General features: G+C 41.7%; 1 protein-coding gene across 3 annotated transcripts in view; it reads left to right on the top strand.

Moving 5' to 3' along the window:
• LOC311014599 (carboxyl-terminal PDZ ligand of neuronal nitric oxide synthase protein-like) overlaps window positions 1-12,048 on the top strand; it is a 172,848-nt gene extending 160,800 nt beyond the window's left edge. For all 3 annotated transcript variants that reach the window (XM_084011295.1, XM_084011296.1, XM_084011297.1), the window contains 3 exons: window positions 5,293-5,489; window positions 5,596-5,711; window positions 7,260-12,048. In XM_084011295.1, the coding sequence (XP_083867421.1) occupies window positions 5,293-5,489; window positions 5,596-5,711; window positions 7,260-7,917 (971 nt within the window). In that variant the 3' untranslated portion in view covers window positions 7,918-12,048. The remainder of the gene's footprint in view (window positions 1-5,292; window positions 5,490-5,595; window positions 5,712-7,259) is intronic.
• The last annotated feature ends 3,196 nt before the right edge of the window (window positions 12,049-15,244 follow it).

Below are 15,244 nucleotides of genomic sequence, written 5' to 3'. Positions count from 1 at the left end.
GGGGCGGCTGCCCTAACCACTGCGCCACTGACCGCCCCTCATTTTAGTTTTCACAGTTTTGATACATGTAGGTCAATTTTGGTACAGTTTCAATCTGGTAATGAGTCCTGAAAGCTTGTTTTTCATAAAATATGTGTAAGTTCTGCTAACAGCAAGAACAAGAAGATTAGTGCCAGAAATGGCTCATTTTGACTCGACAAAGCAACCTCAAGTCAATGTTCACTGACGCTTCCAACCGTCCTCATCAGTAGTAAGTTTGTAGTTTTGTCCAGTTGCTATGCAACGGTAGATGTTCAAACATTCCTCTGGGACTTTTCAGGCATGCACTTAAATGAGCATTCATTACATTCAAGCCCTTGCTTGATGAGTTCACACAATGCTGATTAAGCCTATCACCACGGGGAAAGCTCTCTGTATTTTTTAATTCACCAGCACACATATGCCAGCAGGTTCTTTTCTACTGTCATCCTTCCTCTAAACGCAGACTTTCTCAAAACTTTTCTTGCACGCTTCTTAGGTTTGTCCAAAGCTTCCACCATACTTGGCTGCCGCTCCGTCTCTTTGCCTCCCAGATGCTAATTACAGTGACACTGATAAAAGTTCTGCTCTCCAGCTTTGAGAGCTCTAGAACTTTGCACCGTAAATCACTATTTCACTCCATTTGCAGATTTCAGAGTTGTTGTACAATGTGTGTGTGTGTGTGTGTGTGTGTGTGTGTGTGTGTGTGTGTGTGTGTGTGTGTGTGTGTGTGTGTGTGTGTGTGTGTGTGTGTGTGTGTGTGTGTGTGAGAACATGTGCAGGGCTCAGTGTGTGTTCTCCGTCTCAGTGACAGAAGTGGGTTACCCTCAGCTAAGAACAAAGCTGAGAGTTTGGCACTTTGATCGGTGATGCCAAAGCCGAGTGGAGCTAATTACAACCCCATGCTGGCTGCCTGGCAGAGTGGAGCCGGAGTCACACTCGCACTGATTTGGCCGATTGCCCAGTTCCACATGACGAAAACTGTAATCATAGTTACGTTGTGAGTCATCATTATTCCTTATAAAGACAGAAGAAAATGAAGCTGTAGCTGTGGATCCAGTGGATCCCTCAAATGTGGAGAGAGATATTAGTGCTCTTGTGGGGTAGATTTCCTTTTACTTGTCTAAAGGTCAGCAGCTCTGCTAGTTCACCTGTTGCAAACTGCCATTAGTATGCCTGCTAATAGCCCTCTGCTTTGTCCTTTACACACACACACACACACACACACACACACACACACACACACACACACACACACACACACACACATTTTAAAGACAGTCTCACTTACACTAAACGAGTTTTGTTTCTTTGTATTTCAGAGCTCAAAATAACTCAGTTTTCGCTGGAGATTGTGTGCACTTTCAACACTAACAGGAAAGGCTGAATTCTAATTATACTGTAGGATTAACATGAATGTTCCTTCTAGGGTACATTTTCCAATTTGGTTATGTGTTGCAGGAGATTGCGTTATCATTTCAGTTGATTCAGCCTGGCTGATACGAGAGTGGGAGTGGGAGCGCTCCTCGTTAGTTTTGTAAACCATTTTGTTTTGTGCCAATTAAGTGACTCTTTTCACTGTTTTGTTTCTCTTCTTGCTATTTTTTTCCTGATTATTCTGCAAGCTGTGGAAGTGACTGATTACATGTGGAGAAATCACAGTTTAATAATAGATGTGAGAGTGTGGAGGGATTATACATTGGATTACACACTTAAAATAGCCTTACCAACCCTGCTTGTATTACAGTCCTCTGTGTCTGTGTGTGTTTCTAATCTTACTGTTAGAACAACGCTGATTATCCACAGAAGAAAGACGAGGAGAAGGAAGTCCTTATTTAAGCGTTAATGAATGATAATTATTGCGAAATCCTTCTGGCGTGTTTGTAATTCAGAGTCAACATAACACACAGAATGACTAAAACCCATAATCTGCTGTTACACAAACAAACAGGCTACACATGATCACTGGGTGAAAGTCTTTTATATTCCCTCCGATTACAGCTTCTTCTAAAAGAAACAATCTTCTTCTAAATAATGTGATTGTCTGATTTTGATATGCATGTTGCTATTTTTAAGTCTGCCTCTTTTATTCAAACTCACTGCACTCTCAAATGGTTGGTGTCTGTGGGATATAGTATGGAACTAGGGCACAGTGCTGTTTTAGTGGTTTTAACAACCTTTCATCAGTTTAATATTTCATTTAATTCACAAATGATTGCTGCATTTAAAACTGAATGTGTGATAGTCCAGCTAAAATATGCAAGGCACTGTTAGATTAAGAACACTCCTCACTGATATATTATCTCGGCTGTTCCAGCACGCTGGTGATTAAACAAGTATTTCCATTTGATTTCTTCAGTAGGCAAGAAAATCCACCTGTTTCGTCAGCCTGAATCACAGCGTCTGCAGCAGCGAGGGCTTCTGCCCGTCCTCTCTGCTCGGGAGGACGTAGATTAGAGGGACAGCTTGTTTTGAAGTGGGTTTGTATGAGGTACTTATCTATGGTCAGCGTATGACCAACAGTAGATGTGGCCGTCACACTCCCAGCTTGGAGAGTTACCACCCAGAAGCAAAGGAGAGTACCACTGTACCGCGGGAACGTCGGTAAAGCATATTTGAGCCACCCTAAAAGAAAGATCCACCCCTCAAAAAATATATATCAGTTTCAATGTACGCCATATTTACATTGGTTTACCTCACCACCATCAAAGACATCATTTAATGACTTTTTATTCAAATGCAATGGAGTGATTTTTGAAGTTGAATGATGGATTGATTCATTCATTTTTTTTATTTTCTGCTCGCCGAATCACAGAAACACATATAATGTAACCTCAACATCCCCAGTTTGGCTGGAAACCTGTTATTTACAACTCTGTGGTGTAACATCTGAATCCATCAATATCAAATTGAGGCAAATTGTTTTGGTTTTGGGGCTTTCACGAATGGAACTTTTCCAAACTCACCTCCTTCACAGCATCTCACTTTAGTGGGGACAACCTGACCTCCAGTCAGTGTGGGTGGACTAGCATTTGCACGCACGTCGTTACTCGCGCTTCACTCAAAGGACTTTGAGAAAACACCATATTTGCATTCGTTTAGAGTCTACAGAAGACTTAGGAGCAAAGAGCTTGAGAACTGGCTCAGGGACGGTCCAGCAGAGAAATGGTCATAAATAGTGATATGTGTAAATGAGCCAGTCTGAGACGCCTGGGCTCATTTCCAAACAGCAGATTTCATCTTTTCAGCAGCACGGGATGCCAGAAGACATGGTGGAAGAAAAAGCAGCCAAAGATTAAATGATTTGGATTATAGATACATTTCCCAGAGCACATTGTTAGGCATGTTGCACAAACATCCCATCCAATCGTCCCCTTCTGGTGTCCTTCAGAAAGCCCTCCAAGGGGTACCACGTTACAAGGTCCATCTATTACCTTTCCATTAGGCGTTAAAGTGGGAGGAATATGTTGCCTTGTTGTCTGGTGGGATCAATACGGATGTTTCGTAGGCCATGCAATGTGAAACTATTGATCCGGAGATCACTCGATGACCTTGGCGTACAGTCCGTACACCCTGAATGACCTTGGCAGACAGGCAGAACATTGAACAAAGACTTAAAGCATGTAAATTGAGTGCCTTTTGTATGACAGTAATGTATTTACCTACACTGTCTGAACCGAGTGGATCGTATCTCATCTTTCCTCCCAACAATGCAGTCCTTTACATTGTTCAAAGCAGTGCTATTTTCAAAGAGAACAACAGCACTAAGGCCATCTTCATATATAAACATCAGTACTGCGTTAAATGAAGAAGCTGCATTGTCATAACGGGGTTGCAAATGCGATGTTCTGTGCATTATATAACACAATGCTAAATAGACTTCATGTGACCACCTGCACACAGACACACAATCTACTACAGTACTAGTACATGAATAGCAACTGCACTTTAGTTTCACTGTGCAACTCTCTGCTGCTCTGATTTGATGACTTCTATGAATAAGTGCCTGAATATTGTAAAGTAAATGCCTCTCTCTCTCTGTCTAAATGCCCTCTGTGTCATTTTGATCCATAATATTACATTTACTCTGGCTGATGTGCTTTGTTAGATCTCTTGATTTCTACAGCAAGTGAAATGTTTGTATGCGCAGAGTGAAGTCAAGGTTGGCTGCTCCGCCCTAGTTTGACACTCTGTCTGGCTTCAGTTGGCAATGTTTTCTTCCCATTTACCCGACCAGGACTTTCAGATGCATGTATGCAGGTCTCCCATTACCTCCCACCTTGTCTTCTTGTAAGAGGGACATTCATTTGCTGCATTTGAAGCAGAAACAGCTCAATAGTCTGTGTCTTTAGAGGTAAAATGATCTGAAATCTGATGCTTCTGTCTCATTAAATGCCTTCCGAGAACCATTTCTCTCCAAGAGGTAAGATCGTCTGTGTTAAGTGGATTGACATCCACCCGGCTTCCCCTTTTGTGTTTTGCCTTTCTGTTCCTGCATTTTTCTGCCTCATTTGCATTAGTATTATTGCTGTTTGTGCGCATGCGTCATTGCAATTGCCTTAAGTTTTGTTTTACTTATTATTCCGTGATCATTACAGGCCATCTGGCCCTCATGTCTTTTTTCCCATTCTCATGAAATGCCTTTAAATCTCGATGTGATGATGCAACATCAGTTTATTTGGTGCAAAGCTGCAGAACGACGTCAGGAACATGACGTTGTCATGTAAAGGAATACTCCACTCAAATTGTACCTCTTGGGTATAAAATACTCTCCTTTACACTCGAGAGAATGCCTTTTAAAGTTTGCAGATTGCTTCTCTGTGGAGGAGAGCAGCTGTAGTTGGCTCCAACTAAGACCTAAAACACTACAAATAAACCATCCAAACCACTTCTGCAGTGTAATTCACTTTTCTGTTGTTGTTTAATGGGTTTAGTATCTTCCAAACAATCATTACCCACCAAAAGTTGCTAGATACATTAGTTCTAGCATGACAGAAGTTGTGTATTGAGCAATGTTGTAGAATAACATGAGAGTAACCAGTCAATGGCATTCCTGCATTTTTGTAAGAGTTTTCCTTTCACTTCCCTTCAGGGAGAGTTTTTTTGCATCTCATTCTGAACGCAAACTTCCCAATTATGTTATCTAATGCTTAAAAGGTCTGCAGCTTTGCAACAACTTGTGCTGTGTAAAGCAGATGCTCATCTCCTGTTCAGTCCTGCTCTGTACTAACCTATCTATCTGTATTTCCCCTGTTTTCTCTCTATTTCTCCCAGTTGATCAAAGTATGTTTGAGAACTCCATTGCCCAGCAGCAGAGTCCTCAGACCTCCAGGCCGGGCCAGCCCTCGGCCAGACGCTCTGCAGCATCACCTCATCACAACCTGGGGTACAGCTCCGTGGACTCTCCATCCTCAGGAGGCCAACAGAGGCTTAAAAATGCCATAAATCTGGGAAAAGCTGTTGGCGCAAAGGTGAGCACACTTCTCTTAACTCTTGAAATTTGGGATCGAAAGTAGATTTAATTTCTGTGAAGTTGATTCGACCTTTCTTCTATCTTTGTGTCTGTCTTCCTCACAGGTCAATGACTTGTTAAGAAGAAAGGAGCCCACTCACCTCGGGGACATCGGGGTCACTGAGGTCAACAAGAACGTTGATGCTGTGTGGAGCTGCATGGACCAGACCACTGCAAAAAGGTTCACACGCTCGTCTCTCCGCTGTGTTTGTGTTGTGGAGAAATACTTCTACACGATCCATTTAACCCTCGTCTAAACATCATTCTAACCCTGATCCTATTTGAAAATTCAGAAGACTTTCCAGATCCATTCAATTCAGTGATAAACCCACTGGGGGACTTCTTATACAGTCAAAAATGGAAGTGCGTTTTGTGTATTCATTAGCTGCTTAACTGCAGACACGTTTACATCCCAGGTTGTTTCTGTGTGTCGGTCTTTGTTCCAGCAGCATTGATCTGTTGTCCGTCCAGCCGAAGATCAGTCGAGCAGAAGTCATTTTCATCAGCTCTGCTCCCGTTTGTCTCCATGTGCTGGACTGTGAATAGATTTGGTTTAATTTTCCAGTGCTGATCTGTGAAGATTTTGCCGGACTGCTAACTGGTGCGGAAGGTTGGAGAGGAGAGCTTTTTACCTAATATCTGACTGACTCCCCATTGTTGGAATACGTGAGATGAAATTTTCAGTGCACTCAAGCCCAGGAGCGTTGAAACCACCTCATTAATCATTTATCTTTGGATTTATTATTTATATTTGTATTTATGAACAGATTCAGCATTCATCGATTCCGAACATCCTCAATTAATTCTGCATGAAATTCAGAAACAAATCAATATGGCAGGCAACAAAAATCATCTGAGTAACTCAGAGAGAGTGGCACTGTGTGCCTGTAGCTCCTACAGATCGGTCAGTCAGCTGCTCCTCTCCTTCTACTGTAGGTCACTACGTTCTCCAGTCACATGGGCTCCCTGCTGCCAGGCATCAGAACAATCCACACAGCACGGCATTTCAGACCACCACAGTAACACTGCCTGACCTTAGCCGTCTTCAAAATGCACGGCACCATCGTCGCATTGCTGACTTCACCACACACCTTGTGACGAAATGTATTGCGCTGGCAGTAAAATGATTTGTCTGTTTCTTTGCAAATATACGCATTTATAAAATATAAGCATGAATATGTGCATGAGAGGTTAGAAGCCCAAAATGGCTTATGAAGTTATCTCCTCTATGATATATCAGTAATCATATTTGAAAAGAAGGTAAAGTATAAAAGATAAAGAAACATAAATTGTATAATACATAGACTGATAAAAAATGGATCAATTACCTGAGATGCTTAACAATATAATCCATGAGGTGTTACAAAATGAATTAAGTGGCCAATACTTGCCACTTAATTAGATTCCAATAATCCTCAAAATGTGCTTAAAACTCTTAAAATGGCACTGAAATATGCTGGAATCATTTAGATTTTGTTAATAAATACATATTTTTATTGTGTCACAGATGTGACACAGACCTTTTTTCATGAATCTTTAAAAAGAGGATCATGAATCATGGTCTCCCTGCATAAATACATTTTATTTTATTTTCACTTCTCTACCATGACAGCAAATACAACGCCAACATTTAAACGAAGCACAAGTGCCAAAGCTTTTGGTTACTTCTTGGTTACTTGCCTTACTTGCTTCTCCATCCCTCCTTTCTACCTTCCCTTTTTTCCTCCAGTCACATCTCCTCCTTCGACTCCTTCCCCCGGCTGGACCCACCACCTCCATCGGGAAAGAAGCGCCTCCCTCGGGCGCTGAAGACCACCCAGGACATGATGATCTCCTCTGACCCCGTCGTCTCCACTCCGGACCCCGCTGACTCTTCCACCTTCCTCTCTTCTCCTGACAAGACGCCCCTCATCGCCAAGGAGGAGCTGAGGAACAGCAAGGAGCTGCAGCAGGGGGAGAAGGAGGGCGAGGGGTCAGAGGAGATCCCATCGCCGCCATGCCCACCAGAGAAGAAAAGCACTGCTGACTGCTGGGAGACGGCAGGAAGCAACGGCAGAGTAGATGGAGTGATAGGTGGAGAAGAAGATGAAGTGGAAAACGGGAGCACTGAAGGAGGCGAGGAGGAGCATCAGCCCCAGCTGCAGCTCTCTGTGCCAGACCTCATCAACAAGGATCCCCCCCTGGAGCCCAGATCTAAGCCCTGTGACGTCTGGCAGAAGGCTGCAGGGTCAGACTCCCGGCTGGCCTCCACCCCCTGCTCGGGGAAAAGTTACCGCATCAGCCTGGGCGAGGAGGTCCTGCTGGGGAACGGCACCCCCTGCAGCAAAGGCCCCGGGGTGAGCGCCGATGACTCGGAGGCCCATCCTGACCTGCTTTCCTTCGAGTAACCTTCAGAAACCACTTCAGTACATCTCAGAAAGTTTGGAACTTTTTCTCTTAATTTCAACTGGCGAGGCTCCGGAGGTAATTCAGAGAGACTGATGATAAGTACTGTGGATCAAATATTCACTGCCACTTTTAAATATTTAACTCTCCCTGCTCCAGGGTTTGCTTGAGGGAAAAGGGAACAAGGGCTTCTCGAAATCCAGCAGGGGACCGGATCTGTTGCTTTTTAACTAGCAAGCAACTTTTTAGGTGTGTGGGTGAGATTAAATGTCACAGTGATACAATCTGGCTCTCCAGCATGGCTGGGAGACTACAGCAGCTCCTCCCTAACGATAGGAACTCAGAGCTGACCAGCACCAGATGAGGATAAGTAGAGAGCGTGAGTTAGAGGTGTGTGTTCATGTTGGTGCAGTGCATACAACACACGTCTATTAAAGAATATCATTTTACCACAGTATATTTATCATGTTTTAGCTCTTCCAAGGTTTGATAACATGTTCAGTCTGCTTTAGGAATACAATAACACCATATAATGCAATAATGAATGTAATGAAATATCCACTTAAATGAGCTGAAAATGTAAAATCCTCTTAACGAATTACTGCCAATCGTAAGAATAACAGATTTCTTCCTGAAAAGGTAAAACATTATTACTTAACATCTTTTAGCATTTAATTAGTAGGTTACCATGCTGTTCCTTTCAATAACCTTTTTGGACAATTTTTCAAAGCATTTAAAGGGATATTTGTTTCATGATGGTCACACTGTAAGTCCATATTATACAAAAGCTGCTACTATGAAAGGAATTACAACCTGCAACTAATACAAAATATATAGCAATGTCATTTACGTGTCATATAATGAGGATAATTAATTTCCAGCATGGACATATTGTTTTGAAAGGAAGGAAATGAGAGGGTGAGGCTGAAGGAATGTGGACGTGTTGGAGAAGGTCTGGTTTCCAGGGGGTTCACTTTCAGTTCAGCCAATATAAAATATCTCCCAGCTGTTTGTGCCAGAGTTTGTCAGGACTGGAAGCCTTTCGGCCCAAATCTTCATTCATATTAAATCATTTCTGACCCCTTGTGGGTCCAGTAGGAGTTCAAGAAATCATCTCTTCCCACACTGGCCTTTATCGATTGAAGCATATTGCTCAGTACTCCAATCGATAGGTCACTTTTCTCCTGATTTTCTTTGTTTCTCATGTATTTTGAATATAAAAAAATAGAAGCAAACAATATATAAATACACTGTACCATTTGTTTTTTATACATTCTGGGGCTCCAGCAGAAAGATGACAAAAATGTGCATCTTGCTGGAAGTATATTCAGAACTGTCTCCATCAGAAAACCCTGTTCATCGTTAAACATGTATCATAATCACTAATTATCAAGCTTTATTTATTACGTGGGTTAAAATATTAACCCCAAATACTATATTTTTGCTCACCAGCAGAAAATGAGCTAATGTTTAATACAAATATTAGTAGAAAGAGAATTGAGCAATTTCTGGAACCAGATTCAGAAGCTTTACATGGTCCAACATGAGAAAGGCTTCCAGTCTTCCTTTCTGCTGCCAAAGATTGTATTCTGAGCTGGCTAAACTGAAAGATGACGCTTATTACACCCCCAAAAAATCTAAATATGAAAGGGTGAATGGGCGGACGGGCGGCATGTGGAGGGCGGGTTGGAGAAAAGTTGTTTTTGAGCAAAAGACAGAGAAGATAATGAGCTGTCAATTAAGAGAGATGGAAGAGGTGTGTTTTATTCAGGCCCATCATTATGTGAGAGAACCAAAGACAGGATTGAGCAGCTCAGTCAGAACATATTGTTACCGAGTGAAAAGAGAAGCAATAATTCATACAGAAGGTTCTCCTTCATTTTCACTTCATCTACTAATGGAAAAGTTAAAACCAAAGTCACAGCAGTTTAAACTTTAGATCTTGTGACTTTTCTAACTCGGTCGGGTGTGTTCAGCTGCTTAAAGGCGAGCTGATTAACAGGAAATAACCTGCTGATGGATCAGTTGGTGTGCGTCATCTTCATCACTGTGTCCCTGCAGGAGGAGCAGGATCAAGCTGCAATGGATGTTTTAGCACAATCAAAGAAAAATCTTGATATTTTTCACACTATTTTCTGAGCATCTGTGCGACTGAATCCAAATCCACTTTAAACATCGTGGAAAACCAGCATACCAAATCCAGACCTTCAAAAAAAAAAATCAGTTTTCTATCTGAGATATCCTCAAGTGGCCTCTGGAAGTGACCTCTGTGTTATTGCAGGGATTTCCTGACTTCAAAAAAAGAGCTAATTCCCAGAAGACACCAAGGCAGACACAGAGCCAGCTGTAGTTGCGGTCAGGTCGTGCCCAGCAGAATGAGAGGAATGTGGAGCTGAACTCAGTGAGAGAAAAGAAGCTTTGTCTCTCCGAGTCTGTCTCCTGTCTCTCTGACTTTGTCTTACATACTGAAAATGTCCCCATTTATTTTACAGCTGAACCAAAACAGCTGCCAGCCTCCACAACACAAACCAAAGGAGTTGTACGGAGCGATCCTCAGACCGTTTCTATCGGCACCATGTTTTTAATTCAGATTCAGTCAGGTCTGTGGCACAGTTTTGGAAACACATGCTGCTGTTGAGTTTCTCAAATGTTTGAGTGCTTCGAGGAGCACAAATGAAATGTCTCTCAGCAGAGTCTCCAAAACAAAACAGCTAGCATGCCAGATAACACGGAGGTAGGAGTGTTTTGAGGTTGGGGCGACCTGACCCTTTAAGATCAGGGGGCAAGAGTGTGATAATTGTATTAAAGTAAATACAGCCAGAAACTAAACTGCATTATTATCACCTAAACATTGACCAAAACTTAATAAATCATCAAAAATAGGACATAAAAACGTATTGCTAATTTAACATAAACAACCCTGAGCCCTTGAAAACCTGGTTTGATACTTCTGGTATTTCTCATAACATTAAATATCAATCATTAAATGTGCAACAATCACAGATTTAAGTTTGAAAAGGAAACCCGTTATGTGTTATTTGTTAAGAGTTTAATGCTCAAAAACTCGAGCTGTGGTTTGATTCCATTTCACTGACAGTGATCGCAATGTACGCAAGAAAAATAGCTCATTCCTGGTTGGTGCACAGAAATATGTGACGTTGCCTTTTTTCAACTGAGCCCACTTAAAACCAGTGAGTAACCAAAAATACAGAAATGTTTTATTGGAAAGAACCAAAATTGTTTTCATGGCCTTAAACAAAAAACAAAAAGTGTTTCTTTCTCGTAATCTGTCTGTGAATTGAACGTATATTTTAAGCGACACTCAGGTTGTTTTTTTAGGATCCAGGTGATAAGAAAGTCCCTCAAATCTGGATAAAGCAGGGTTCACAGAGGATTTGACCAGACCAACTAAAACAGCTGCTTGTATTCAGCAGTAAGATGAGATGAACGGCTGCATCAGATTGTCTGAAATGTTTCTTTCCTTTTAGCAAAATCATGAGCGCAAAGAAAAGAATCTATTTGCATCTTCAAGTCATCCATCCAGTTATCCTGCATCCTTTACAACCACTAAACTAAATTTATATTGTATTTTCTCGTAAAGGAACGGCGGTGTACATTTTATGGAAATATTCTATCGCTCTTCTTTTTTCTTTTTTTACGATATCTGTGAATATGCAAATTGGCTCCAACAAATGAAGGAAAGTGATTTATTTTGATATCCAGTCGTAGAATCTAGTTATGTCCATTTGTGTCATTTAGTTGCCTCAATCATTTCATAAAAGAAAAAAAAATGAGCTTGCTTCCTATTTTTTATGTTGCCGAATCATTTGTGTTTGTGAAGCCAGTTGACGTGATTTCAGCTCTTTGTTTACGGATGAAGGAAGTTTAACGCTGCACATGAAGCCACAAATGGACCGCTAAAGCAAAACTGGGACTTTTTGATTTATATCCTTAAACTGCTGCAAATTAAGTCTTTTAATTTTTTATTGTGATGAATTGAGAATATGCTTAAAAAATCAAAGTGAATCAATATGTTTTTTCCTAATGTGTTGTTTTTTTTTATCGTAAAGTGGGGCTGTAATAACTCCTGTACTGACTGTAATCTTTTTAAAGGAAAAATAGACATAATTATGACCTTTTCTCTGTGTTGTGTGACTTTGTATCTTTACAAAGATTACTCTGACGTGTTTCTTCTCTCTCTGGGTAGAAAAAGGGTCTTCATTTATTCTGGGCATATCCTGTCTTTTATGTCTTTCCTTGGTCTCGTCCCCGCGACGACGGCAGCCGGCCTCCCACTCAGCCCTGCCAGTTCACTTCCTGTTTTGAGGGAGCTGATGTCCTTGTCATTTTGTCATTTTTTCCATCTGAATCCGTGTCAGTCTTCAGTATAGACGGGCCCTTGTGTGTCCTGCCTCGGTTTGATGGATCGTCTGTTTTCAGGGAACCAAACGCTCAGAGATGGCGGTTGCGGGGATTCAGGAGTAGAAGCTGCTCTGATGTTTAATTCATCCTCGTTTGTCCCAGTTCATGGAAATCCTGTCCAAGTGTGGCCGGCCTCCTGTTTGTTGTTGTGTCGAGATGAGCCGAAGCCCGTCAGGAACGAGGCAGAGACAGAATCCTAGGGTGGACACGACTGCGTGATGAGCCTGTTTATTTGCCCAACTTCCACATCAGTGATGTAAACACCCAATCACATAAGACACACAGGTCTTGTGCCCGTTTAATAATTCACACATGATGCATTTATTTATTGTCTACAAAGGAATCTAGGCTTCTATGCATAATAATTCATCAAGTGTGGGGCCGCACTCAGCAGGCTGGGTGAAGTCTGCACAGCCAAACATTGTTTAAACAACTTTCTGTATTACGTTAACCGATATGAGTTAATTGGCTTATTTTGGGAAGTTCGTCAGTAACATAAACATAATTTCTAAGTTTCGCGGTAAACACACTTAAACAGTTTCAAATCACACTGAGCCAAACTCAACAAAACTCATATGCGGTCTTAATTATTTGGCAAAACTTTGGAGGAAGAGTGAATTAAGATCAGAAATTTAAAAGGACATGTCGTTCTGGACTTACAAGAGACTGATGTAGAAAAAAAAAAGGAAAGGACAAAATGAAAACAGCAGAGGTCGAAATCTCCTGACTTTCGGTCCCTGGCCCGGGTCGTAGACTGTCTAGAAGAACTCACTCACTGGTTTGTAGACTGCAGTTTTGAAGCCTTGGAATTTTTGCAACCAGTGCAGGAAGTGACCATATTTGGACTGAGGAGGAGCGACGGGTGGATCTACAAGCAGCAGAGCGGCAACTGGATCTGGATCCACCTGGATTCTGATATGAAGCTGTTAACATAGTAAGCTTCATAATTCAAGGTCAACTTTACCTTATGTGTTAAAGTCATCTTAGTAGCTGCATTGGTAGTGATCTGTCAATCACAAAGTAGCCCCGCCCTAAATCATACTTTATGGTCTATTTGACTCGATATGGACCATAATTTACTAAGTGAACATCATGCTGTATTGAAGAAGACTTGAAACCAGAGTTTACTGACATAATATATCAAGTGAGAAGTAGGGTCATTTTCTCATAGACTTCCATGCAATCAGACTTCTCTGTACAACCAGAGGCTTTGCCCCCTAATGGCCAGTAGAGAGAATGCAAGTTTAAGGCACTTCAGCCTTGGCTTCACTTTTAAGAACCGAAGGTTGCTACATGATTGAGAAATAATTGGCATAATTTAATGAGACCTTAATATATATATATATATATAGATATCCTATTTTCCCACAGTTTCTTTCCACCATGTGTGAAATTTTACATCTGACCCCAAATAAACCGACCTCCTCAACATGGGCCCGGTAATCTGATTGAGGCGAAAGATAAGTCTGAGACCATTTTAGCGTAGAGAAGAACGGTAGAAAAGTTTACATGGTCAGAGGTGCAACAGACCTGAAGACTCCTTCCCTGTGTGAAAGCCCCAGAAACACGTGGACCGGCCCCGTGCAGTACTTTGTGAGGCGTAAGTACATTCTTGTTTATGCTCTATGATGTGTTGTTGTTGTTGTGTATGTCATAATAATATGTATATGAGTAGCAAGCAGAGAGAGAGATCTGACAGGATTTTAGCGCTGCAATCAGACAGACTAGCAGCAAGCGAAGTAAATGAGCTCTTTGATGAGCCGTTGGAGCTGCGTGAAACTGAATAATTAGATTATCACTGAGATTGTGACAAAAAAAATAGGCCCCATATTCAGCGTGAGGTTGTTTTATAGGTTCTATGCGATGTATATTTAATACACGCTGTTATGTGATGAGGCAGCCTCTCCTGTCTGCTGCCCTGACGGAGGTGAAGCTCCAGATGACGAGGTGGATATCAAACTAATGCAAAGTTGGGAATGACAGTGTGATGATTACAGCCAGTTTGTCTGAAGGTGAGCTGTGAGTGTAAATACAGCTGAGGAAGCAGAGGAAGAGACAGATTTATGTCAAGAGAAGGAACTCAAAGATGATCCTCTGACCTTCTCACTATGCAGATGACCTTTTTGGCACATCTCTAACTTCTTAATTTGTAGCAGCTAATTTCAAGCTGGTGACTCACTCGACTCAGGGTCGTCTCAGCAATGACTGGGAAACTCTAGTGAGGCCACACAATTCAATACGTAAACAAAGCATTTATGAACACATGGATGAATCTGTGTGTTCCAGAGTTAATAGTATGTATGTTTTATGGGCCAGTGTGCATGAAGAAGAAATGCCAAAATGAAACCTACTGCAGGCCCGGCATAGAAGCCACCAGTCATAAGCCATTCATCCATAAGATAAGCAGAAAGTTACAGTAGTCCTCCATGTCATGACATATTTCTGAGTTAAACAGGATAAGCAGGCAGCACAGAATCTGATCGTTGAAAGGATTAACTCACGAGCTTCTCCAGCTCTGAAGAGCCGACGGTCCAGATTGATTGATGCATGTTGTGATATTTAAATGGTGTATGTTGTTATTTAAGTGCTCAACATGCCAGGAGATGTGAACTAAGAGGGTTTAAAGGGCTTTTTTTTTCTGCCTACATGTTTATTTTTGTGTTGCTGACTCTGTTCCCCGTTCGTTTACGTCCAGGGTCAGAAGTCCTTCTTTACTTTTTTTCTTCCTCTTGCTGCTCCTCTCATCCCCTATGCCTCTCTCTAGCTGGCAGACAGTAATTGCTCCCGTCTGTCACAGCCCAAGTGATCCTGCCTGACTTTGACTTTTGTTTTTTGTTCACTCATGTCTAACCATGACGGAGTCTTTGGAAAAGAGGCAGTGTACATCCATCCATCCACCCATCCTTC

Source organism: Eutrigla gurnardus, assembly GCF_963514095.1.
Source record: "Eutrigla gurnardus genome assembly, chromosome: 6".
Classification (NCBI taxonomy): domain Eukaryota; kingdom Metazoa; phylum Chordata; class Actinopteri; order Perciformes; family Triglidae; genus Eutrigla; species Eutrigla gurnardus.
This window is presented reverse-complemented; position numbering and strand designations above follow the sequence as displayed.